At 39.8% G+C, this 25,443-nt stretch overlaps 1 protein-coding gene and 1 pseudogene across 1 annotated transcript; one reads left to right on the top strand and one right to left on the bottom strand.

Annotated features, from left to right (window-relative positions):
• Positions 1–2,104: 2,104 nt before the first annotated feature.
• LOC110285990 (large ribosomal subunit protein uL15 pseudogene) lies at positions 2,105–3,898 on the bottom strand (annotated as a pseudogene).
• Positions 3,899–21,074: 17,176 nt separating this feature from the next.
• Positions 21,075–22,013, top strand: LOC110285892 (olfactory receptor 5AN1-like). The gene has a single exon (XM_021152358.1). It carries the CDS (start codon positions 21,075–21,077, stop codon positions 22,011–22,013), a length of 939 nt encoding a protein of 312 aa, XP_021008017.1.
• Positions 22,014–25,443: the final 3,430 nt, after the last annotated feature.

Below are 25,443 nucleotides of genomic sequence, written 5' to 3'. Positions count from 1 at the left end.
AGAAGTGTGTGAGTAGGGGAGCAGGGTTGGGGGCGGTATAGGGGACTTTCAGGATAGAATTTGAAATGTAAATGAAGAAAATACCTAATAAAAAAGGGAAAAAATTGGAAAAAAAATTAAGAAGTCATTAAAAACCACCCAATCAAAAAGAAACCCAGGGTCAGATGGCTTTATCATAGAATTCTACCAGACCTTCAAAGAAGTCCTAATACCAAGACTCGTTAACTATTCTAGACAATAGAAAGAGAAGGAACACTAATTAATTCATTCTATGAAGCCAAACTTACTTTGATACCTAAAACCACACAATGACCCAACAACAAAACAGAACTTCTGACCAATTTTGCTTATGAATATCAATTTAAAAATACTCAACACAATTCTAGCAAAGTGAATTAACCAAAAGAGGCCAGCAGAATGAATGGAATTATGGTGCCTCAGAAGATGGGAGATAGGGAGACACTCTAGAAAGTACCAAAATCTTGGGAGGTGAGAGACTTTCAGGACTCAAAGGGAGTGACCTTAGATGTAGTGCCCAACAGTGGGCAGAGGGAACTCAAAGATTCCACTTCCAGTGAATAGACAGGGCCTCAAGAGGAGAAATGGTGTTACCAACCAACCCACAGTCAAAATTTCTGACCCAGAAGTGTTCCTGTCTATTTGTGTCTTTTTGCAGGCACAAAAGTGGAGAAGATACTGAGGGAAAGGTGGTTCAGTGATCGGCACAACTGGGGGTCTACCTAATGGTGGGGGGGGCACTATGTGATGTGCTTACAGACAGGAACCAAGCATGGCTGTCTTCTGAGAGGCCCAACAGCAGATTACTGAGACAGAAGCAGATACTTACATCCTATGGATGGAACAAACAGAAGAGGAGAATGACCCCATAGCAGTCTCAAATAACCACATACCCTGGGATCTCCCAGACACTGAGCTACCAACCAGGCAGCATATAAGACCTGGTTAGCCCACACATACTGCTTCCACTCTCACCCAACACATGTAGCAAAGCAGCGCCTGGTCTGGTCTCAATGGGAGATGTTCTTAATCCTCAAGAGACTTGAGGTCCCAGAGAAGGGGGAGGCCTAGTGGTGGTGGGGCATCCTTTCAGGGACAGGGGGAGGAGGAATGTGATGAGGAACTGTGGAAGGGTGATGGAGAAGGGTAATGGCTGGATTGTAAATTTAAAAAAAAAAAAGAAAAAGAAAAGAAAGGACAACCTTGAGGCAAGCTTTTAGAGACTGGAGTTCCTTAGTTAAGACAGCATTTCATTTTGTGAGACTCATGCCTAGATATTGATATAGCAACGTTTATCAAACTTTTTGGAATGAACTTCCAAGAGACATAAGAAAATATACAAATACACCCAGCTTTGGATGTGTTGCTAGGAATATCCTACTTTAGATTAATTTTTATTTTGCTTTTAAGAAACTTGGGGTATCTTACTGTTTACTGTGGGTTTTTTTTTTGTTGAAATTTTCTCTTTTAGTGGACACATAGTTGTACATACTTGCGAGATACAGTGTGACATTTTAGTATGTGTCTGTAATGTAAATGACAATTTAGTATATGATATAACAATCAGATTAGAGGTATAGGCATATCTATCACCACAAATATTCATCATTTCATACATACATACATACATACATACATATATTTGTGTGTAACTATATGTATGCATGAATATATATATATACACACACACACACACACACACACATATATATATATATGTATGTTTAGGATTACTTTTAGAGTGATGCTAACACAATTTTTCAGTAAGTGTGTACATGAGAACAAATAAAGCCATCATTAAATTGTACACTATCACAGATTACATTACCCCAAATCACCAACAACAGGCAAAACTCCTGACTCAGCAACTCACTTAATTTCACTACTATTTTATGCATTCTGATGACAGAGCAGCCAACCTTGTTGTATTCACTTTAAGCCAGGTGTGGGGTGGGAGACTGACAAGTTGAGGATGATTTTCGTTTTTATAGTTTTATATGATATAAACAATCAAATAACTATTTTGACATTTGTTATGTTACATTTTTTAAAAATATTAGCATTTAATTAGTCTCCGATGTGGCTTTTAAGCCACCAGAACACAGGCACCCCCAACACCCTTAATCTTCTCTTCAGCTCTTCTGCTGAAGAATTTGGCCTTCATGATGACAGGTTGCTTAGGTAGCTTTCCCTTGCCCAGAACTTTTTAGTAGCCTGATAGAACAACATCAATGATGTGAGCAGCTCCAGTCTTGTTTTTTGCTGCATTGACCTGCATCTGCTCGCTGACCAACGTCCACAGTTTATTCAGGTTGACTGTTGGGCAGAAGCTCTGGTTCCTCTTCAAGTGGTAATGCCCCATACCAACTCCCCCAAAGTAACCTGTGTGATATTTGTCAAAGTTGATCCTGTGGTGATGCATGCCTACAGCATTTCCACGGCCTCCTACGTGCTTGCAGTGCTTACGGATGCGGCCATGGCCTTGGCTCACATGGCCCCGGAGTTTCCGGGTCTTCCTCAGTCTGGACCGCAAGGTGGTGGCAGAAAGGGAAAAGGGAGGAGCTCCGTTATGTTACAATTAAAAAAAAAAACTGGAGAAAAAGGGAAAGATTTCTAAATATACTGATTCTCTTTGAAGAGGATTTTGCATTGGTTTGCCATTTTCCAAGATGAGTGAAGCAAGAACTGTAAACACTGGTGTAAACACTCGTTGGAGATTTTGTTTTGTGGATATAGTTAATCAAGACCCATGCCAATCTTTTTCTAATAAAAACATGTTCAGCTGCACTGAGGCAAAGCTGGAGCTGCTGTTCAGTGAGAATTCAAAGAAAAAAATCTTCAAAGAGACTACCAGACCAGTTCCATCTGCCAGGGCTGAGCATCTACCATGCCTGGGTTACCTACATCATCTTCCAGGAGTTACCAAGGCTTATGTCCTAGACTCTGGGGCTAGAACAACAGGGGCTGTTTGCAGTATTCCAACAGTGCTAATGGACTTGTGTATGAGCACTCTGCTCATTTTTGTCTCTTGCTTCTCAGTAGTCATGAACCAAGGTTCTTTATTTAAGTGGAAATGAAATTACTATGATTTCCAAAGCAAAATCCCCAAGGGCAAACATTAAAAGTCTCCTTTGGGTGGGGGAAATTGGGAAACAGAGACAAATATATTTTGATCTTTTGAAATTCTCTTGAAATTCAGCAAATAGCTTTTTAATTTAGCTATCAATTATTTACTTTTACATTGAGTCATATTTGATATATACCACTTTATTCAAATCTGTAAGTCCTATTTTCGAAATTTTATGGGTGAAAAACCAAGAGAGTAACCAATTTCAAGGTCATATCCTCAAGACATTACATAATTAGAATTCAACAGTATCACCTACCTCATGGTAATACCCAGATTTTCCTGAATATTCTTTTTACAGTTCAGAAAACTTGAGTCAAGAGTAAAAGAACCCAAGGAACTGTCCTAAGGAGAAGGTGAGGAACTGAGGAAGAGGAAAGAAAGCATAACAGGGTGCTCCTCAGGAAGTGCCCATGGTATTACTGGCAGCATTGCCCAGTCACTGAGATTTAACTAGCCACAGCTAATGTCGAAGGTTGAAATGACCTACTTCTTTATCAGGGTCGCTTTCTAGAGTGCCTATTGCATTCTTAGATAGGTCTTTTGGGGGTACAAACCCACTGTTAATGTGTGACAGTGGAGATTGTCACCACTGGGATCCTTTTCAATGTGTCACGGAGAGTAGAGGTGAAAGAGGAAAGCCAGTTACAGGGAGAGCTCACTCACGTCATTTGCCCTCTGGTCCCTAATTGTCATAGAGTAGCTGTCTCTGCAAGTTTGAAGGCCTGCATTACGATGGCCATCTGACCTCATGCTCCCTTTCCATTCTCACAAGAGAATCACAGAATTATAGCCCATCTGACTGCCTTTCGAGTCATTTGACCTGTAGAGGACACATGCACAGGTCTAGTTCCCAATTCTCTGTTTCTGAAGGGAAAACCTGAGGCTAGAGTTTTCCAAAATGACACAGTTAAATAGTAACACAGATTGGTAATAATCTACGATGAATACATTTCATTGCTTATGTAGAACTTTCCCTTCTGATGCATAATTTTCTCATACATTTAATTTGAATGAACGAGCACAGCAATCCCTCAAAGTGGACATGGGATCATTTCCCATGTCTGTGAGAAAAACAAGGCTCCAAGGAACAGGCAGGGGCAATTCACAAGAAAACCAGAACCTAATTTCAAATAATGGGAGATATTAGCAGACAATTTGAGTTGGATTTTGACTCTAGCAGGTACAGCTATGTGACTTTGAATATGTGCTCTCTCAAAGCCCAAATATTCTTACTTGATGTGAAGCTAAAGGTAATACCTAATTAGCAGAATAGCTCTTTAGTTAGAATGAAAATTACTTAGCAGAAAATTATATTACAGAGATGTAGTAAGCAGTAAAGTAGTGACAAAAACATACTTAAAGAAGTAGGGCAGAGCCCAGAATTTATTCCTGACATACATATTTGTCTCATGTTCAGTAAGAGCCCCAGGAAGACATAACATGCAAAGAACATTTTTCCATATACAAAACAAGCACATATGCTCTCTTATCTTAGACCATAGTAACATCAATTCAAACTGATCTTTAATAGTTTTAAGTGCAGGATGATATAATGAAAAGGGAGATCATCTTCAACAAATGGTGCTTGTCTAATTGGATGTCTATATGTAGAGGAACAACAATAGATCCATATTTATCACTGTGCACAAAATTCAAGTAGAGGTGGATCAGAGAGTTCTACATAACACCACATACACTAAATCTATTAGAACAGAAAGTGGGGAATGACCTGGAACTTGTTGGTGCAGGTGACAACTTCCTGAACAGAACACCATTGGCTCAGGCTCTAACATTAACAATTAATAAATGAGACCTCATGAAGCTGCAAATATTCTATAAGTCAAAAGACACTGTCAATAGTACAAAACAGCAGCCTTCACACAGAGTGTAAAAGATCTTCAACAACCTGCCACCTGGCCAAGGGTTAATATCCAAAATATATAAAGAAGTTAAGACACCAACAACCCAAATAACCCAATTAAAAATGGGATAAAGAGCTAAACAGAATTCTCAACAGAGGAATTTCTAATGGCCAAGAAACATTAAAGAAACATTCAATACCCTTAGTCATCAGGGAAACGCAAATCAAAATGACTCTGAGATTCTACCTTAAACCCATCAGAATGGCTAAGATCAAAAACTCAAGGGTCAACACATGCTGGCAAGGATGTAGAGCAAGGAGAACACTCCTACATTGCTGATGGATATGCAAATTTGTACAATTACTCTTGAAATTAACTTGGCTGTTTCTCAGAAAATTGGGAATAGTTGTATCTGAAGACCCAGTCATACCACTCTTGGGCATATACTCAAAAGGTGCTACACTATCCCAGAAGGTCACTTGATCAATTACATTCATAGTAGCTTTATTTGTAATAGCCAGAAACTGGAATAACCCAGAAGTCCCTCAATAAAAGACTGTATAAAGAAAATGTGTTTAATTTACATAATGGAATACTAGTCAGCAGGTAAAAACAAGGACATCGTGAATTTTGAAAACAAATGGCTGGAACCTGAAAATGTAATCCAGAGAAAAACCCAGAGCCAAAGGACGTGTATTCCAGTATGTACTCATTGATAAGTGAATATTAACCATAAAGTAGAGGATAATGATGCTACAATTCATAGACCCAAGGAAGCCAAATAATGACAGCCCATGGAAGGGTGGTTGAATCTTTCTCAGGAGGGGAAATAAAATAAATACTGGAGGTGGATGAAGGGAGGGAACTGGATGTGAGAGGGGATGGGGAGGGGTATGGACTAGGGGGCATCAGGTGTAGGGAGAGCAGGGGAGAGATAATGGAACTCGGTGGTATATTGGGTTAGGAGGCTCTCCAGGATGTGCTAGAGACCTGGGTTAAGTTGAAGCCCCAGGAGTTTTTGATGGTGACTCTAGTTGATAATCCTAGCAGTAGGGGATATGGAGTCTGAACTGGCCACCTTCTGTAGCCAGGCAGGACTTCCAGTAGAGGGATAAGGACAGAAACCCACCCAAATAAACTTTGACCCAAAATGTGTCCCACTTAAAAAAAAAAAAAAGAAACCCGGGCAGTGGTGGCACACACCTTTAATTCCAGCACTTGGGAGGCAGAGACAGAAGAATTTCTGAGTTCGAGGCAAGCCTGGTCTACAGAGTGAGTTCCAGGACAGCCAAGGCTATACAGAGAAACCCTGTCTCGAAAAACCAAAAAGAAAAAAAAAAGTGTCCCACTTACAAGATGTACAGGGACAAAGATGGAACAGAGATTGAGGGAATGGACAACCAATGACTGGCCCAAATTGATTCCCACCCCATGGGCAAGAACCACTCCCTGACACTACTAATGATGCTCTGTTATGCTTGCAGATAGGATTCTAGCATAACTATTTTCTGAGAGGCTCCATCTAGCAGCCAATGGAAACAGATGCAGAGACCCAAAGCCAAACATTAGATATAGCTTGGGGAGTCTTGTGGAAGAGTTGAGACAAGGATTGAGGGATCCAAAGAGGACAGGGACTCAATGTGAGTCAACCAACCTGGACCCTTGGGCGCTTCCAGATACTGAACTACCAACCAAAGAGATAGCATGGGCTAGACCCAGAACCCCTACATTTGTAGCAAATGCAGTTTAGTGTTCATGTGAATCCCCTAACAACTAGAGCAGGGGCTATCTCTGAATCTATTGCCTGTCTGTGGATCCTATTCCCTTAACTTGGCTGCCTTGTCTGGCCTCAGTGGGAGAGGATGCATCTATTCCTGCTGTGACTTGATATGCCAGGGTGGGGTGATACTGGAGGGGGTAGCCCCTCTTCTCAGAGGAGATAGAGAGGGAGGAGTGAGGGAATGATATGTGAGCAAGTACTGGGAGGAGAGGGGGATATAAAGTGAGTAAATAAATAAATTAATGAAAAAAAAAACCAGCCTTACACTTCAGACTTGACAATAAAAGTTTCCAAGAAGACAACAAAATCTTTAAGACCAACTCCAATTCCTTGATGATGATTTCTTAGAAGTTCCAGAGATGTTCAGGTTCAAAATGCAAAAGTGTATAAAATGCAGTAGAGTAGGGCTTGAACCTAAAATGCCCCCACATACTAATATTTGAACACTTCCTCCCGTGCTGCTGGAGCTATTTGTGAGGCTGTGAAATCTTTGGAACAGGAAGCCTCTCTGGCATATGTTGGCCACTGTGAGACACTGCACCATAGCTGTACTGATGATTGTGAGCCATCATGTGGTTGCTGAGAATGAAGGTTGCTCACTCCAGTCAGCCCTGCTCACTCACTCTGGCTTAAAGATTTATTTATTATTATAAATAAGTACACTGTAGCTGTCTTCAGGCACACCAGAAGAGGGCATCAGATCTCATTATGGATGGCTGTGAGCCACCATGTGGTTGCTGGGATTTGAACTCAGGACCTTCAGAAAAGCAATCAGTGCTCTTAATCGCTGAGCCATCTCTCTAGCCCTTCTTCCCCTTTCTTAATAACTACATCCTATCTTCTTCCCTTCAAATTCCTTCCATGACTCTTACTCTTTTCCTGAATTCTATAAACAATCCAATTAAAACACTCATATCTAAATATTTGAAAGTAACACACACATAGGAGAAAGAACATGCTTGGCTTTTTGGATCTGGCTTACCACTGTCAGCTCCATCCATTTACTTGCAAATACTGTAATTTCAATTTTCTTTACAGCTAACTAAAATACCACTGTGTACATGTGACACATTTTTATTGTTCATCAGTTGATGGACATCTTGGCTGTTGGCTATTGGTAACAGAACAGTAATGAACATGAATGGGCACGTATACCTATAGTAGGATATAGAGTCCTTTATATCCCTATAGTAGGATATAGAGCTTTTGAGCAGCCTCAACACCAATTTCCACAGAGACTGCACCAATTTTCACTCTCACCAGCAGCAAAATAGTGTTTCCTTGTTTCCACATCTACACCAGCTTTATTATTATTCTGTTTTTGAACATTCTGTATTAAGAAAAAATCTCAAAGAGGTTTTAATTTGTGTTTTTCTGATGGCTAAGGATGATGAACATTCTAGAAAGTATTTGTTACCCAACTGTGTTTCTTCTGTTGGGAATTCCCTGTTTAGTACCATGCCCTAATTATCATCATCATCATCATCCTCATCATCCTCATCCTCATCATTTCTTCTCTTATATGAAGCTTCCCTTCCTTCCACTTCCCCCAGTTACTCCCCTCTTCTCCAAATCCCAAACCAACTCTTCAATTCTCCTTATTCCATTCTTACCCCCAGAAAAGAGAAGGCCTCTCAGGGACATCAACTGAATATGGCACAACAACTGAACCAGAAAGAAACCCTTACATCAAGGCTGGGTGTGGCAACCCAGTAGGAGGAAGAGTGTCCCAAAGGCAGGCAAAAGAGTCAGAGACATGTTCACCCCCACTGTTAGGCGTTCCTCCAAACACAAAACCAAAAATCATATCATATTTACAGAGGACCAAGCAGTCCCTGTAGTAAGACTCAGGAAGTTGTGTGGAAGAGTCAGGGGTTGGGGGAGGTAAAAGAGTTGGAAGGGTCATGGACACCACAAGAAGACCCACAGAGTTAAATAACCTGGGCCCATGGGGGCTACAGAACTGCTAAAAAGGAGCATGCAGGGGCTGGACCTAGATCCCCTACACATTTGTAGCAGATGTGCAGCTTGGTCTTCAGGTGGTTATCCTAACAACTGGAGTGGTGGCTGTCTCTGACTCTGTTGTCTGCCATTGAATCCCCTTCCCTTAACTGGATTGCCTTGTTGGGAGTTATTGGGAGAAGGTATGCTTAGTCCAGCTTGGACTAGATGTCCCAGAGTTGGGTGGTACCAAAGAGGAACTTCCCATTCTCTGAGGAGAAGAGGAGAGGGTAATGGGGAGAGGGATTGTAAGGGCATGACTAGGAGGAGAGGAGTGAGGGGCCTTTAAAGTGATGTTATTGGATGTAAAGTGAATAAAAAATTAATTGAAAAAAATGTTAAGGGAAAAGGTTTTTGTTTTAGTCCCAGGTGTGGGATATAGAGCTGCTTTGCAGCAGGTGAATATGATTTGTCTCATGCTCTGGCAAGGGTGTAATATTGCCAACTGGAGATAGTTTATGTTTGGAGTCCTAGGGACTCATCAGAGGGTATAAAAATGCTAAGGCCCCAAGAGGCATGGTGCCAGCAGCAGCTGCTTTTGTTTGCTGGATTGCTGGATGATTGCTGGGTTGTTGGATTGCTGGATTATTGCTGGATTATTGCTGGATTATTGCTGGATTGCTGGATTGCTGGTTGGAGATATCTTGACAAGGAACTTAATGGCCTTAACTAGCAGAAAGTAGTCTAAAAAGATCAGTGCTCCTTTCCCCTCTCATTTTCTTTCTCTTCTACCTAGTGTTGAGGAGTTGGAAAGGTGGAATAGGTTTGGAAGTGAGATAGATAAAAGAATCCAATAAATTTGCCAGAAGTCTGTTTATAACTCCTCTTCCTTGGGATTCCCCGAGCTCCGAGGGGAGGGATCTGATGGAGACCTTAAACCTGGGATCTCTCTAATGTTTGGCTGTAGGTCTTTACATTCAATGCCATTAGCTGCGGGATGCAGCATCTTTGATAACAACTGGGCTAGCACTGATCTGTGAGTATAACAAAATGTCACTGGGAATCATTCATTGCTTTTTTTTTTTTTCTGCCTGTCATGTTTGGTTCCATCCTAGTTTCTGGGCTATCTGTTTTCTGGTCATATTTGTTTGTTTGTTCATATTTTTTTTTCTTTTGGAGGGAGAGATTGCCAGGATGGATACTAAGGGACCAGAGATAAGTAGGATTGGAGAGCATGATGTAAAATTCACAAAGAATCAATAAAAAGTTAAAACAAACAAACAAACAAAAATATTGCTGTGGAAGCTTCAGTGTGTTACAGTGTGTCCCAGAATATATCCTTTTGCCCAAACAACGTTACTTGTAAATGTTAATGCAAAGAGTCATTCAAGGCCTCTGGCTTCTGCTACACTATCAATACTGAATCCTCACAGAGACTCTTCTCAGAAATCCTGTTGTTGCCCTATGTTATGAATATCCTGCAGCTTTGGATCTGCAGGTTGGCCCCTACATGCACCCAGAAGTTCATAGATGGGGTAGATGTTGGAGTGGGCCAATTCAAAGCCCTGGATCTGGGCCTAGATGATGGCTGTGCTGTTCAGCCCACAAGCTCTCCTCTGCCCACACCACCAGGGCCAGGAGGCAGTCCTGGCTCAGCTATGGTCAGGTACATGTTCTGAAAACAGTAACAAAGCCTGTGTAGAGTTAGCAGGCTCTTGATGCAAATCCCTCAGAAACCTGTGTGAGATGCACAGGGCTTTATGAGGTCCTTGGGTGTCTGGGGCCTGTAACGGTGGGTGATGCTACCTAGGGAGGTGCATGGCTCTCTGTGGTCTTTGCACTCTTAAGTCTATTGTCTGAGAGTATATATATATTAAAAAATATATATGTAATATATATATTTTTTTTGATGAGGATCACTCTTTATTCCTTCCTCTCCATTTCCTCCCTTACCCTCTCCACCACCATTCCCTAACATTTCATGTATTCCATTTGAAACCTGCTGAGTCAACTTTGTGATACTGGTACAGGCATGGGTATAGAGCCTCCTACTGGGAAGCCTCTCAGGGGCCTCATACTTGAAAAATCAACTAACTCTCCATTTCGAGGGAGAATTACTTGCCAGTAGGTCCTCACCTAGGGGTGGGAACTCATTAGTACCTCCCAGTACTTGATGAGGTTTTGTCTGGCTTGATCTGGTGGAGGTTTAGTGCCTATAGTCATGGCTGCCTGTGAGTGTCATGTGCAATTGCTCTGCTGTGTCCGGAAGCCCCTATCTGACTGTAATTACTCAGTGTTCCTGGCTCTTATAACCTATTTTTTATTGGATATTTTCTCTATTTACATTTCAAATGTTATCCTCTTTCCTAGTTTCCCCTCCTAAAATCCCCTATGCTCTCCCTCCTCCCACTTCTTATGACCTATTTAGTGAAAGTGTTTTCTGCTGCAGACCCTTTTTTGGTCCCTGTCTGTGTAGAACAGGTCTCTGGTTACAGGTGGACAAGGAGTTGGTGAATGACAGACAAAATCAACACAAGAGGTTGTGTAGAATCTGAATGTAATGTCACGTTGAGCTTCAAAACGTTTTATACAGAAGAATAACAAGAAACCAGGCGAGATTTATCCACCGAGTTACAGTGACACAAAACATAAGGAATGTATACATCAAAAGATGGCGGGGACCAGGCACTGCTGTTTACCTCCAAAACGGGAGCCAGGTATAATGCTAGTCTATTGTTAAACCCACCACCAGGGGTTCTAGTGAAGAAACCTGTCTCAGGGGGATTCCCTAACTCTCTCATGGTAAACCCACCTATTAGCTAAGCCATTGTGTATTCCATTGTCTGGGTAAGACTGGCTATTTTCCCAAGTAAACACTCTGCAGACCAGCCCTGAGCTATTCTGGCTCCGTTCTTTTAATGCCTAATTAGTTTCACCATCTCTACTAGAAGTAAATTTAAATGTTAATTCCTACTGAATTTCAAGTTTGTCAGCTTCAAGGATTTTCTGGGATGTTGGAACACTGGCGAAGGCTTAGATATGTCAGAATTCAATCTTTAAAGGCACTTATATAATAAAATAATACTAAAAGAGAGCACGTGGATCCATACACCAGACTAACCAACACAGGGATAGGGTATGAGTATACGGGTTATGAGAATGCCAAGGTTCCAGGAGGTTAGATTTCCTTGAAACTCTTTGCCTTGTGAGTGCTTCCAGGCCTCTCAGCCTACCAAGCAAACTTCACTGGAGCGTGCATAGCAGTTTTCATGAAGAATTCTTATGAAGGCTTGGACTTAGCAAATGTTAGAAAGATTTCTAAATCACAAGTGTACATTCCATTAGTAGACAGAAGGTCTGCTGTATAATATGAATTTAAAGGTTTTATAATTTTTTCTTCTTTTCAGAGAAACTTTATGTCTTATTTATTACTCTTATTGCTGTTTAATAGATGGAAACACTGTGGTTCGGGGAAATGTATACAAGGACAAAAATCAGTAAGTAGCCAAGACAGAAATCCACCACCAAAACTTGTACAATTTGCATTTAATTGTGTATATATGTGTGTGAGTATGTGTGTCTGTGTTGGAGAGAGAGGGCTGACTTTGGGTTTCAGCTCTTTCTGTACATCATGTGAGCCCAGAAACTAATGCCATAAGCTTGATACAAGTACCTGTCACTGAATGAAGAATCTTGCCAGTTAGTCCTGAACACATATTTTATTTTATGATGCCAATACCCAAACTTGTGATCAGGATAGACCATGCGTTTCCTGAATTTCAGTTTGTTTTCATAACTTGATGGATACCTTACTGCCTTTATTTCTTCACATATGGATACTAAACACGGCAGGTCTATTAGAGCTACTGTATTGATTGATTCACAATAGACCTTTGAAAAACTGTGTATGCATATTTATATAAAATCAAGTAATTTCTATGTTTATACATATTCATTTATTGATATCAAGTTATATTATCAGTTCATCCTATCTATCTTGGAGAAGTCACTTAACATCTCTGATTTCAAGTTTATCTCTTAGGAATTGAGTTTTGGGGACTAGCAGACACCTATGTCCTTTGCAGACCAGTGCCTCCAAGGTCAGGCATGTTATGATCTAGTGTCATAATAGGATCACAGGGGAAGTTATGAATTGATGCACACGGCAAACTAGGCCTTTAATTATTAGAAAAATTTCCATGACAACCATGATGCCAGAGAACAAGTGTCTGTAGTATATTTTCTTTAATTGGCCTTTTCTTTCCATTTTGGCTCTCAACAGCATGTTTAGGGGATTCCCCAGTGTTGTTGTTTTGCTGTGAGCAGACAGCCAGGTTAATGGCCAAAAGCATCCGTTAGGAATATACTAGTACCCCTCCTGGAAAATTACTTGAAATATTGGCAGTTTCAACATTTGGCACAAACTCTGTCTTCCTGCAGTGTCTGGATGAAGGTCAGAGGTAAGCCTTGCAGTTAGAATCAAGGTCCTTCACTTTTACAGGAGGACTAGTAAGATTTATGGGGAGTAGCCTCCCCCAATTTTCTCCCATCCCCACTCCTAACTTCCATATCCTGCATATTTTCCCTCAGTTTTTCTTTGTACTTATGCAAATGATTGGTTGTTCAGAGAAAGAATATATCCTATACTTAAATTTTCAGGTCAGTGTCTGGGATGAGAGGTTCTTGTTGACTTCTTAAGTATGTACCTTGGATTCTCTTATTTTCTGTCTTCTATGTGTTAAAATGGGGAGAATCAGGTCAGCTGGGGCCAAAGGAGATTAATTATCTGTAAAGTCTAGGTGATGTGAAAAGCCAGAAGTTGAGATCTGGATCAACAGTAAGAGTTGGCTGAGTTTCAGATTTCCTAAGATCAAAGCCTGCTTGTCTACAAATCTACACTCTTCCCTTCCCTGGAACACTTTATTACATCTTTGCTCACCAGGGCTATGTCTCTGAAATAATAGGAATTATATTTTATTCAGATGCACAGCTTTGGTTCATGACTTTCAGTTGTAAGAGACGAACCAAGCCTTATGACATGACAGAGTACTCATGCACAGTTCTACTAGACTGTTCACCATGTTCAAATACCTCTCCACTGTCACCTTTGCTGGTCCCAGAGACACCAGATTTAGCAGTACAGATATGAGAGAGGCTCACTCTAGTCACAGGTAGTGCTGGTCTAGGTGCTCACTCAGGCCCAGGTAGTTCTAGTCTAAGTGTCCACTCCAGACACAGGTAGTGCTGGTCTAAGTGCCCTTTAGGTTTCTCTTACTCACATTTTCCTTACTCAGCAACCTGCATTTAACTTATTATTCCCAGCACAGTTCATTAAACTGACTACGTTTTTTTACATTAGAATTGGTACGCTCTATCTGCTCAGCTAAATCTTAAACATTTTCCTACTTTTAATTGTTTTGGGAGATAGTGCACACACACAGAATATTAACAACAAGAGTGAGTATGTTTATGTATTTTTTCTGTCACACATTTAAATAAATTACTTGGAATAATAAATAAGAGTAATAATAGCAGGCCACAAGTTTTCATTCTTTCCTGGGAATAGTGGGCTACATAGAATATGCCTAAATGTGCCTGCCCATCCCACCAGAATGTTGTGAGATATTGACCTAAATTTCAACCATCTTGGGTGTTTCACTCATTTTTATTGAATTGACCAATTAAATTTATGTTTAAGAATGTTACCCATGTGAGTTCAAAATTTCAAAATGTTTCCTTCATCTTAACTCAGCTTGTATGAGCTGAGAAACAACATTGTTTTTGTTTGTTTTTTTTTTTTTTTAATAATCAGAAAGGCTAGCAAGCTTATAAATCCATAAGGGAAATTCAGCAATACTAAGATTTTGAGTTTTAAGTGCAAAGTTGTACAGGACCAGTTGATAATACATTCAACATATACTTGTGGATGGATGCCATGAACACAACACTTAACACTAAGGAGAAAGCCTTTGCCCAGTCCCTCATCCTCAGCGCTGTCTTCTAGATGGCACCTGGCAGAGGAAAAAAAATGCAGCAACGCCTTTCTGAAGTATAATGGGAGTTAGAAAAATGATATGATACAGAAATCGATATTCTCATAACTATTTCTGAATGCTGTTATTAAAACCTAGTTCAGACAATGTTTGTAGGACCTAATTTGTCAAATGACCCTTGATATCTCATCTTTGTTATACAATAGCTTCATTTTATGGATGGAGGTGGTGACAGCCAGAATAATTGCTAACATTAATGGAGCTCTGCTGTGTTATTACCTTTATATCATTTGGTCTTTTGAGCAGTTCTATAGGATGGACAATTTCATCATCTCCATTTATACATGAGACTACTGAGACTGAGTCAAGTTAGCATGATGAGGGGATGTACAACCAGCAAGTGAATGTCAGATTCCCTTGTCTCTACCTGTGTTGTTACAGGATATACAGTAATTTTTTTTTGTTTTGTTTTTCAAGACAGGGTTTCTCTGTGTAGCTCTGGCTTTCCTGGAACTCACACTGTAGACCAGACCAGGCTGGCCTCAAACTCAGAAATCTGCCTGCCTCTGCCTCACAAGTGCTGGGATTAAAGGCATGTACCACCACTGCCCAGCTATACAGTAAATTATTATTGAGATATAGCAGCTCTACAATATTGTGGAAACTCAGGTAAGTATAAAAATAAAAATAAAAATAAAAGTCACAGTGCCCTTTTTAAAATATTAGATATTTTCTTCATTTACATTTCAAATGCTATCTGAAAGTCCCCAGTACCCCCTGCCCCCCAACTCACCCACTCCTGCTTCCTGGCCCTAGCATTCCCCTGTACTGGAGCATATAATCTTTGCAAGAACAAGGGCCTCTCTTCCCATTGATTGCCTAGTAGGCCATCTTCTGCTACATAGGCAACTAGAGACACAGCTCTGGGGAGTACTTGTTAGTTCATATTGTTGTTCCTCCTATAGGATTGCAGACCCCTTTAGCTCCTTGGCACTTTCTCTAGCTCCTTCATTGGGGGCCCTGTGTTCCATTCAATAGATGACTGTGAGCATCCACTTCTGTATTTGCCAGGCACTGGCATAGCCTCACAAGAGATAGCTACATTAGGGTCCTGTCAGCAAAATCTTTCTGGCATATGCAATAGTGTCTGGATTTGGTGGTTGTTTGTGGGATGAATCCCTGAGTGGGGCAGTCTCTGGATGGTCATTCCTTTGTACCCTTTCTTTTTAAACTTTGTCTTTTATTTGATTTTAATAATTCCAATTCTTTGGAAATTGTTCATGCAGTGTGTATATTTGTGTGCACATTTGTGTGTGTGCACCCACATGTATGCCTCTGTGTTTATCTATGAGGAAGTGTGAAATAGAGATACACACACACAGGGAGAGAGATACAGAGTACATTCATGAGAGTAATTACTGAAGGCAAACGTATACAAGATTAGGAGAACATTTCTTATGCGCATAAGAAATGTTCATTCCTTGTTGATATAGAAATGCTCATTCTTGTTGATATAGAAGATATAGTATCACGCAGAAGGTATTGTCCTGTGTGTAGTTTGTGACTATTAACACTTCTTTCTTTCTTTCTTTCTTTCTTTCTTTCTTTCTTTCTTTCTTTCTTTCTTTCTTTCTTTCTTTCTTTCTTTCTTTCTTTCTTTTTTCTTCCTTCCTTCCTTCCTTCCTTCCTTCCTTCCTTCCTTCCTTCCTTCCTTCCTTCCTTCCTTCCTCCCTCCCTCCCTCCCTTTCTCTCTCTCTCTCTCTCTCTCTCTCTCTCTCTCTTTCTCTCTCTTTCTTTTTAGAGTTGAAATGTTTTATATCTTGGACACATATTGGTAGCAGCTGTAAGGTCAAAGGTAAGCTACATTGCCATTACAAACATTTATTTATTTTAATTTTTATATTTTAAAAACTAATTAAATAACTAATGCACTTTACATCCCAATGTCACTCCCCCATCTCCCAATCCACCTTTTGCTGCTCCTTCCCCCATATCCCCAGTTCTTCTCTGAGAAGGTGGAGGCCCCCTGGGTATCAACAACCTCTCCCCTTACAAATCAGTCATTGCAGGACTAGGCACATAGGTACATTCTCTCTCACAGAGGCCAGGCAAGGCAGCCCAATAAGGAGAACAAGATCCACAGGCAGGCAACACACCCATGGCCAGCCCCTACTCCAGTTGTTCAGAGACTTGCATGAAGATCAAGGTCTACATCTGATACACATGTGCAAGGGGCCTAGGTCCAGTTCATACTCACTCTTTGTTTGGTGGTTTAGTCTCTGGGAGCCCCCAGGGGTTCAGGTTAGTTGACTTTGTTGCTCTTTCTGTAGAATCCCTATCCTCTTCGGATCCATCAATCTTTCCCCAAACTCTTCCATTAGACTTCCTAAGTTCCATGAAATGCTTGGCTGTAGGTCCCTCCATCTCTTTTGGGTCAGCTGTTGGGTCGAGCCTCTCAGAGGACAGCCATGCTAGACTCCTTTCTGCAAGCATAACATAGTATGACTAATAGTGTTAGGGATTGGTGCTTGCCCATTGGATGGGTTTCAAGTTGGGCTGGTTATATGTGGCTATCCCTTCAGTCTCTGTTCTTTCCCCTGTCCCTAAATTTCTTCTAGAGAGGGTAAATTTTGGGTCAAAAGTTTTGTGTGTGGGTTGGTGTCCCTATAACTCAATTGGGGTTCTTGCCTGGCTATAGAAGGTAGCCTTTTTAGGTTCTATCCACAATGTTATGAGTCACAGATAAGGTCACCCCCATTGATTCTTGGGGGCTTACTTTATCACAAGTCTCTGTTACAGCCTCTAGATGTCCCTCACCTCGCCACCCCTTTTAGTGGGTGCAGATTTCCATTCATTCTCATGGTAATTTGGCCATCTCTCATATTCTTCCCCACAGCTGATCTTGAACCTCCCAATCCACTCCCTGTCCTCTCTCCCACCCAGTTACCTCCCTCCATCTGCCTCTTATGACTATTTTATTTCCCATTCTATGCGAGATTAAAATATCCTTGCTTGTGCCTGCCTTCTGCTTTAGTTTCTTTGGATCTGTGGAGTGTAGCATAGGAATCCTGTATTTTATGGCTAATATCCACTTGTGAGTACATGCCATGAATATCCTTTTGTACCTGGTTACCTCACTCTGGATGATATCCTCAAGTTCCTTCAATTTGCTTGCAAAATTACGATGTCTTTATTTTAATAGCTAAATAGTGTCCCATTGTAGATGCACCATATATTCTTTATCCACTTTTCAGTCAAGGGATATCTAGGTTGTTTTCAGTTCTTAGCTATTATCAATAAAGCTTCTATGAACATACTTGAGCAGGTGTCTTTGTGGGATGGTGGGGCATCTATTGGGTATATGCTCAAGAATTGTATAACTGGTTTCTGGGCTAGAACTATTCCAAGTTTTCTGAGAAACTGACAAATTGATTTCCAAAGTGGTTGTACAAGTTTGCACTCTCACCAGCAATGGAGGAGTCTCCCCTTGCCACATCTTCTACAGCATGTACTATCACTTGAGGTTTCTTATCTTAGCTATTCTGATGTGTGGAAGATGTAACCTTAGAGTTGTTTTGATTTGCATTTCCCTGATGAGTAAGGTCCCTGAAAATTTCTTTAAGTGCTTCTTAGTCATTATAGATTCCTCTGTTCAGGATTCTCTGTTTAGCTTAGTACTCCATATTTAAATTGGGCTCTTTGAGTTGTCTCTGTCTAACTTCTTGTCGTCTTTACACATTTTGGATATTAGCACCTCTATCAGATAAAGGGTTGGTGAAGATCCTTTCCCAATCTGTAGGCTTCTGCTTGTCCTCTTGAGAGTGACCTGTGTCTTACAGAAGCTTGTCAGTTTCCTGAGGTCACATTTATCAATTGTTGATCTTAGAGCTTGAGCCATTGCTTTTATGTTCAGGAAATTGTCTCCTGTACGAATGTGTTTAATGTTATTTCCTACTTTCTCTTCTATGGGATTTAGTGTTTTATGTTGATGTCCTTGATCAACTTGGCCTTGAGTTTTGTGCAAGGTGATAAATATAGATCTATTTGCATTCTTCTGCATGTAGATACCCAGTTAGACCAGTACCATTTGTTGAAGATTCTTTCACTTTTCCATTGTATGGCTTTGTATTTTTTTCTTAATCAAAGATCAATTGTGGGTTTATTTCTGGGTCTTTGATTCAATTCCAGTGATCGATGTGTCTGTTTCTGTATCAATATCATGAAGTTTTTATCACTATTGTTCTGTAATACAGTTTGAGGTCAGGTATGATGATTCCTCCCAAAGTTTTTTATTATTCAGGATTGTTTTGGCTATTCTAAGGTTTTTTTTTTTTTATTTTTCCATACAAAGGTGATAATTGCTCTTTCAAGATCTATAAAAATTGTTTTAGCATTTTTAGCATGTTTTAGCATGATGAGGGTTGTATTTAATCTATAGATTGCTTTTGGAAAGATGACCATTTCACTATGTTAATTTTATCTTTGTTTTGAAAATGTAAAAGACAATATTATTATTAGAGTTTAAATGAAAATCCCCCAAAAGGGATCTTCGCAGCTGCCAGAGGAGGGAAATGGAGAATAAGAAGAGTGAAATCCATGCTGTTTGTAAGCAGCCACATTGCAGAAAAACAGGTATAAGGCAGAAAGGAGGACTTCAAAGAAAGAGGAAAAATCCAAAAGAACCAAAGAAAGCAGACTTAGGCTGTGAAAGAGACCAAATAGAGAAAAAAGGAAATGTTATATCTTTCTGAAAGGTGAACAGACTTAACACACTGTCATGGTGACTCTATAGCAACTACACCCAGAACAGTGTTTCTAGGAAGGATATGTCTATTTTTCCTGTCCATTTAGCATGGCTTCAAAGTGAATGTGGCTTCCTGATAGGTCGTGCCTTTGCCAGGAACTGGCTGGTAACTGGATTAACTCTTAAGAGAGAAAACAATACAATTCTTCTACCAAGAGATAGACTCCATTCTTTTTATACAGAAAGACCCTCATAGGCCTTCAGTACTACTGTAACAATGGTTCAATGCAGTTAATACAGTTTTGCTTCATTGAGAATGGGAGATATTTCCATAGCTGATATCATCCTCAATTTCTTTCTTCAACAACTTGAAGTTCATGTCATACAGATTTTTTATTTGTTTGATTAGAGTTACACCAAGATATTTTATATTATTCATGTCTATTTTAAAGGATGTTGTTTCTTAATTTCTTTCTTGGCCTGTTTATCATTTTTATAAATGAGAGGTACTGGTTTCTTTGAGTTAATTTTATATCCAACCACTTTGCTGAATTTTTTTTATCAACTTTAGAATTCTTAGGTAGAATTTTAGGGTTGCTTATGTTTACTACCATGTTACTGGAAAATAGCAATACTTTGACTTCTTCCTTCCCAATTTGTATCCCCTTGATCTTCTTTAGTTGTCTTATTGCTTTGGCTAGAACTTCAAGTAATATATTGAATAGATAGGGAGAGAGTTGTCTGACTTGTCTTATACCTGTTTTTAGTGGAATTGCTTCAAGTTTCTCTCCAACAGACCCTCTGTACACTTGGTCAAGCATGAGCAAAGAATAAGCTTTTTTTCCCCAGTTGATTTCAATGTCCCTGGGTATTCTGATTTGGCTGGATTCTGGTTCTGAATCTACAGCTGCCTGGAGGCATTGTGTCTCATTTTGGGCAGGGTGAAGACATCACTCTATCCAGATGCAGCTGTCAGTCATGATGGTTAGCAATAATTAATAGTAACAATCAAGATCTAATGGACAGTTACCATGTACCCAAGTGTGGGCTGAGTCTATGCATTAGTTACTGATTCTAACATCTCAGTAACTTTCTATTCAAAGACTTCTGCTGTCCTCTCTTTAATTAAGTTTTCAAAGTCATTGTGTGGAAGCCACTGGGATAATTTAATATAGAGCAAAGAGAATCAGAACTAAATTGTGAAATCACTAAAATCCTTCTGAGTGTCTGTTAACTAGAGGTAACATACTCACAAAAGAGACAGACCCTTTGGCATCAAGGCACTACCTGCTTCCTTCTAAAGTCCCTCATATGATCCTTCCATAAGAAGACTAATTTAAACTTTACTAGGAACTTAGTGTTCTGTTCCACAGTTGTATGAATTACAAATGTGACAGTGTGATGAAGACTTGTGAGTGTGTGTGTGTATATGCGTGTTTGTACATGTTTGTTTGTGTGATCACTTATTTCTTAGATATTGTTTTATGAAGTTGTCATCAAATTAAAATGTTTATCATTATCTATCAAAAAATGATCCAATGTCACTAGAGTCAGCAATACATTTTCTCATTTCTTTTCTGATTTTAGGAGCACTAGCACTGAAGAGATGATTGAGGAAAGAAATATTACCATGATAACCCAGTTCATCCTCCTGGGATTCTCAGATTTTCCTAGAATCACAGTTCTGCTTTTTGTCATATTTTTGATGATCTACATTATGACTATGACCTGGAACTTGTCCCTTATTGCTTTAATAAGAATGGATTCCCACCTTCACACACCCATGTATTTCTTCCTCAGTAATCTCTCCTTTATAGACCTCTGCTTTGTTACTTGCACAGCCCCCAAGATGCTTTCCAACTTCTTCCAGGAAAAGCAAACTATCAGCTTTGTGGGCTGCATAGTTCAATACTTTATTCTTTCCACTATGGGTCTGACTGAATGTTGCCTCATGACAGCCATGGCCTATGACAGGTATGCTGCCATTTGTAACCCTCTTCTGTACTCATCAGTCATGTCACCCACACTATGTGCTCAGATGGTGATGGGAAGCTACACAGCAGGACTCACAGGTTCTGTATCTCAGCTATGTGCCTTGATGCAGCTCTATTTCTGTGGACCTAATGTCATTAGGCATTTCTTCTGTGACATATCTCAGCTATTAAATTTATCCTGTAGTGATGCTTTCTTTGTACAGGTCCTTCTTGCTATATTAACAATGTGTTTTGGAATAGCAAATGCCTTAGCCACCATGCTGTCCTATGGTTTTATCGTCCTGTCCATCTTAAAGATCACTTCAGCAAAGGGCAGGTCCAAGGCCTTCAACACTTGTGCTTCTCATCTGACAGCTGTTTCTCTCTTCTATAGTACTGGCATCTTTGTCTATTTGCGATCCAGCTCTGGTAGCTCCTCCAGTTTTGACAGATTCACATCTGTGTTCTACACTGTGGTGATTCCCATGTTGAACCCTTTGATATATAGTCTGAGAAACAAGGAAATCAAAGATGCCATGAAGCGGTTGCAGAAAAAGAAAATTTGCAGCTAATGGTGCAGATAAGATTATTTCAACAAAATGCCATGTCAGATTTCCTGCTATCCACACTCACGTGTACATGGATGGAATGGTACAAAGTTCATGGCAGTTCAGATAAATATGTTTTTTAAACAGACTGTATGTATGAACCAACGATTTGATGTCATCGAAACACATCAGTTTCAAGAACAGTAGGGTCATAATTTCCATGTTACAAAATGGGCATCTCACCATTAATTATTCTATCTGTAGGTATTTGAGAAAAATCAAGTTGGGAATGTTGTGGAAGCCTGAACCTGTTAAATCACTAGCCTAAGCCTCTGCAGAAGATTCCTGATTGATTCTCATCCCCAAGTCTTCTAACATTGTGTCATCAGTATTTTGATGTAGTGTAATACAGCCGGGGCCAACACCATTGATTATTCTGTGATCGTGAGCACGTGAGAATGAGCACAAGGAAACTTCCTGTTTGAAAGAAACAAAGCCACACATTGGCTTTTTTGTGCCTTAAAGGATGACTAATGGGAAGCTTGATTTTGTCAAAATAAATCACTTAATAAGTTTTAAGCCAAACACTAAAGTGGAAGTTTGAATTGTGAAGAAAACTGGTGAGCAAGGCATGATTTCTTCATTGCCATTTCCTTAGTGTTCTGACGGTTTCTTATCTTATGGGTCAATAACAATAGATGAGATGGTGAGACCTGATCTTTCTTACTTGTCTACATTAAGACCAGAAAGTTTGTCCTAAGTTGTTAGAGCCAATCTGAACACTCCATGAAATATATTTTGATATTTCTGGAATCTCAAATTTGACCTAAGGAAGCCTTACATGAATTTATAGTCACTGGACATTAAATATTGTTAAGATACCAACACATCTTCAGACAGACTGAAATGTTCTTTCTTATTGTCTATGCATGTTCAGTATCTTGAATTCTAGTATTGTGTGGGTTTAAGTGAGTGATGTAATGGTGGTAGTAGAATAACTAAAAGTTTACTCTGGTATTTCTGAGTGTTTCATTGGAACTGTTTTCTCTAGGTACACATAACCTTCACCATCATGAAACAGGAATGATTTCCTTACACAATACCTGGTTCATAGGCTTGGGAATGGAATATTTACATCAGTACATTGATAAGCATGGCCACTGAAATGAAAATGATAGAATGTTATTATCATCTCCAGATCCAAGAGTCATGATTTACACCTCTAATTCCAGCATTAACAGGGCTGGAGGATTTCCTAGGGCTTCAGACTAACTTGGGCTACAGTGTGAGATTATGATGGAAACAAAGAAACAAAGGCACAAACAAACCCATTCAAGCAAACTCCCTTCTTGAAACAGAAAATCCTAAGACCTTTACCTGAGATGATAGTCACAAGTCTTTTCCCACAGTTTCATGTAATAGTACATGTGGTTGTTTTTGCTTTTGTTTATTTGTTCTTTTCTTGGCATATATAGGATGTGCATGGTTGACTAGTAGCTGGGACTCTCCAATTAAGCAGTTGCTTGTTAGTCAAATATGCTGGAGAGGGGTAATTATTGTTCATGTTCCTGGTGGAGAGTTATTCATTCTTTGGTAAGTAACTCTAATAAAGTCATTGGTTCACAAAGATGGACTTGAATGGAATCTTTTCTTTAGTCTGTTAGTCTCTTTTCTATTTGGGCCATTGTCCTTAGCTAGGCAGCAGTTGTAGCACAAAGAGGCCTTCCACAGGAGATTTAAGCTCCGGCTCTGTAGGCAAAGGCCTTCTCCATGCTCCTTATTGTGTTTTGGGTTATTTTGGAAGAGATAGTCCATGTTTATCTATACCATTTATTGACAGTTCATTGTGAAAAATGGATGCATACTGACTCCTCAGGGTGAACCAGTGATTAAATATGTTTTGCAGGAAGAAATGTTTGGGAAGGGAAGAATATTGGGTAAACCCTACTGGGCCTCTAGATACCTCATTAGCATAGAGAACTCTGTCCTGGGACTACATGACCACAGAAGTGTGGCATGTGTTCCAGGCCATGATCCCAGCAGGGAGCAGGGAGCGGGGAGCGCGGAGTGCGGAGCGGGGAAGGGGGGGGGAGCGGGGAGCGGGGAGCAGGGAGCGGGGAGCGGGGAGCGGGGAGCGGGGAGCGGGGAGCGGGGAGCGGGGAGCAGGGAGGTTTCTATGGGATTTAGTGTATCTGATTCTATGTTGAGGTTATTGATCTGCTTGGACTTCAGTTTTGCACAGGGTAATAGATATGGTTCTGTTTGCATTCTTCTATATGCACACATCTAGTTAGAGCAGCACTATTTGTTGAAGACACTTTTGTATTACCATTGTATAATTTTGCGTTATTTGTCAAAAATCAAATGTCCATGTGTGGGTGGGTTTATTTTTGGGTCTTTGATTTGATTCCATTCATCAGTGTTTCTATTTTTGTACAATACCATGCAGTTTTTATCACTATTGTTCTGTAGTACATCTAGAGGTCAGGGATGGTGATTCCTCCTGAAGTTCTTTAATCATTCAGGATTATTTTGGACATCCTGGGGATTTTTGTTTTTCTATATGAAGCTGAGAATTGCTCTTTCAAAGACTATAAAAATTGTTTGGAAATTTTGATGTGGATTGTTTTGAATCTGTAGATTGCTTTTGGTATGATGGCCATTTTCCCCTTTGTTCATCCTACTTATTCATGAGCATAGGAGATCTTTCTATCTTCTGATATCTTCTTCAATTTTTTTTCAAGGTCTTGAAGTTCTTGTTACACAGATCTTTCACTTGCTTGGTTAAGTTACACCAAGGTATTTTATGTTATTTGGGCTATTTTAAAGAGTGTTGCTTCCCTAATTTCTTTCTTGGCTCATTTATCATTTCATAAAGGAGGGCTACTGATATGTTTGAGTTAATTTTATATTCAGCCACTTTTCTAAAGGTGTTTATCAGCTGTAGGAGTTCTCTAGTAGAATTTTCAGGGTTGCTTGTGTATAGTATTATATTATTGGCAAATAGCAATACTTTGACTTCTTCAATTTGTATCCTCTTGATCTCCTTTAGTTGTCTTATGGCTCTGGCTAGAACTTCAAGTACTATAATGAATAGATAGGGAGAGAGTGGGCAGCCTTGACTAATACCTGATTTTGTGAAATTTCATTAAGTTTCTGTCCATTTAGTTTGATGTTGACTACTGGTTTGTTGTATATTGTTTTGATTATGTTTAGTTATGTGCATTGTATCTATGATCTTCCTAATACTTTTAACATGAAGGGGTGTTGAATTCTGTCAAATGCTTTTTGAGCATCTAATGAGATAATCATATCATTTTTTCTTTTAATTTTTTTGTATAGTAAATTGTGTTGATGGATTTTTGTATACTGAATCATTCCTGCATCCCTAGGATAAAGCCCACTTGATAATGGTGAGCAATGTTTTTGAAGTGTTCTTGAATTGAGAGAAATT

This window comes from Mus caroli, unplaced genomic scaffold (assembly GCF_978045245.1).
Source record: "Mus caroli unplaced genomic scaffold, Mus_caroli_1 scaffold_20, whole genome shotgun sequence".
Lineage (NCBI taxonomy): Eukaryota > Metazoa > Chordata > Mammalia > Rodentia > Muridae > Mus > Mus caroli.
The sequence above is the reverse complement of the archived record's forward strand: the minus strand, read 5'-3'. Positions and strand labels throughout refer to the sequence as shown.

Excerpts from the sequence above, each read along its gene's own strand:
- LOC110285892 (XM_021152358.1), top strand. The coding sequence starts at position 21,075 with ATGATTGAGGAAAGAAATATTACCATGATAACCCAGTTCATCCTCCTG.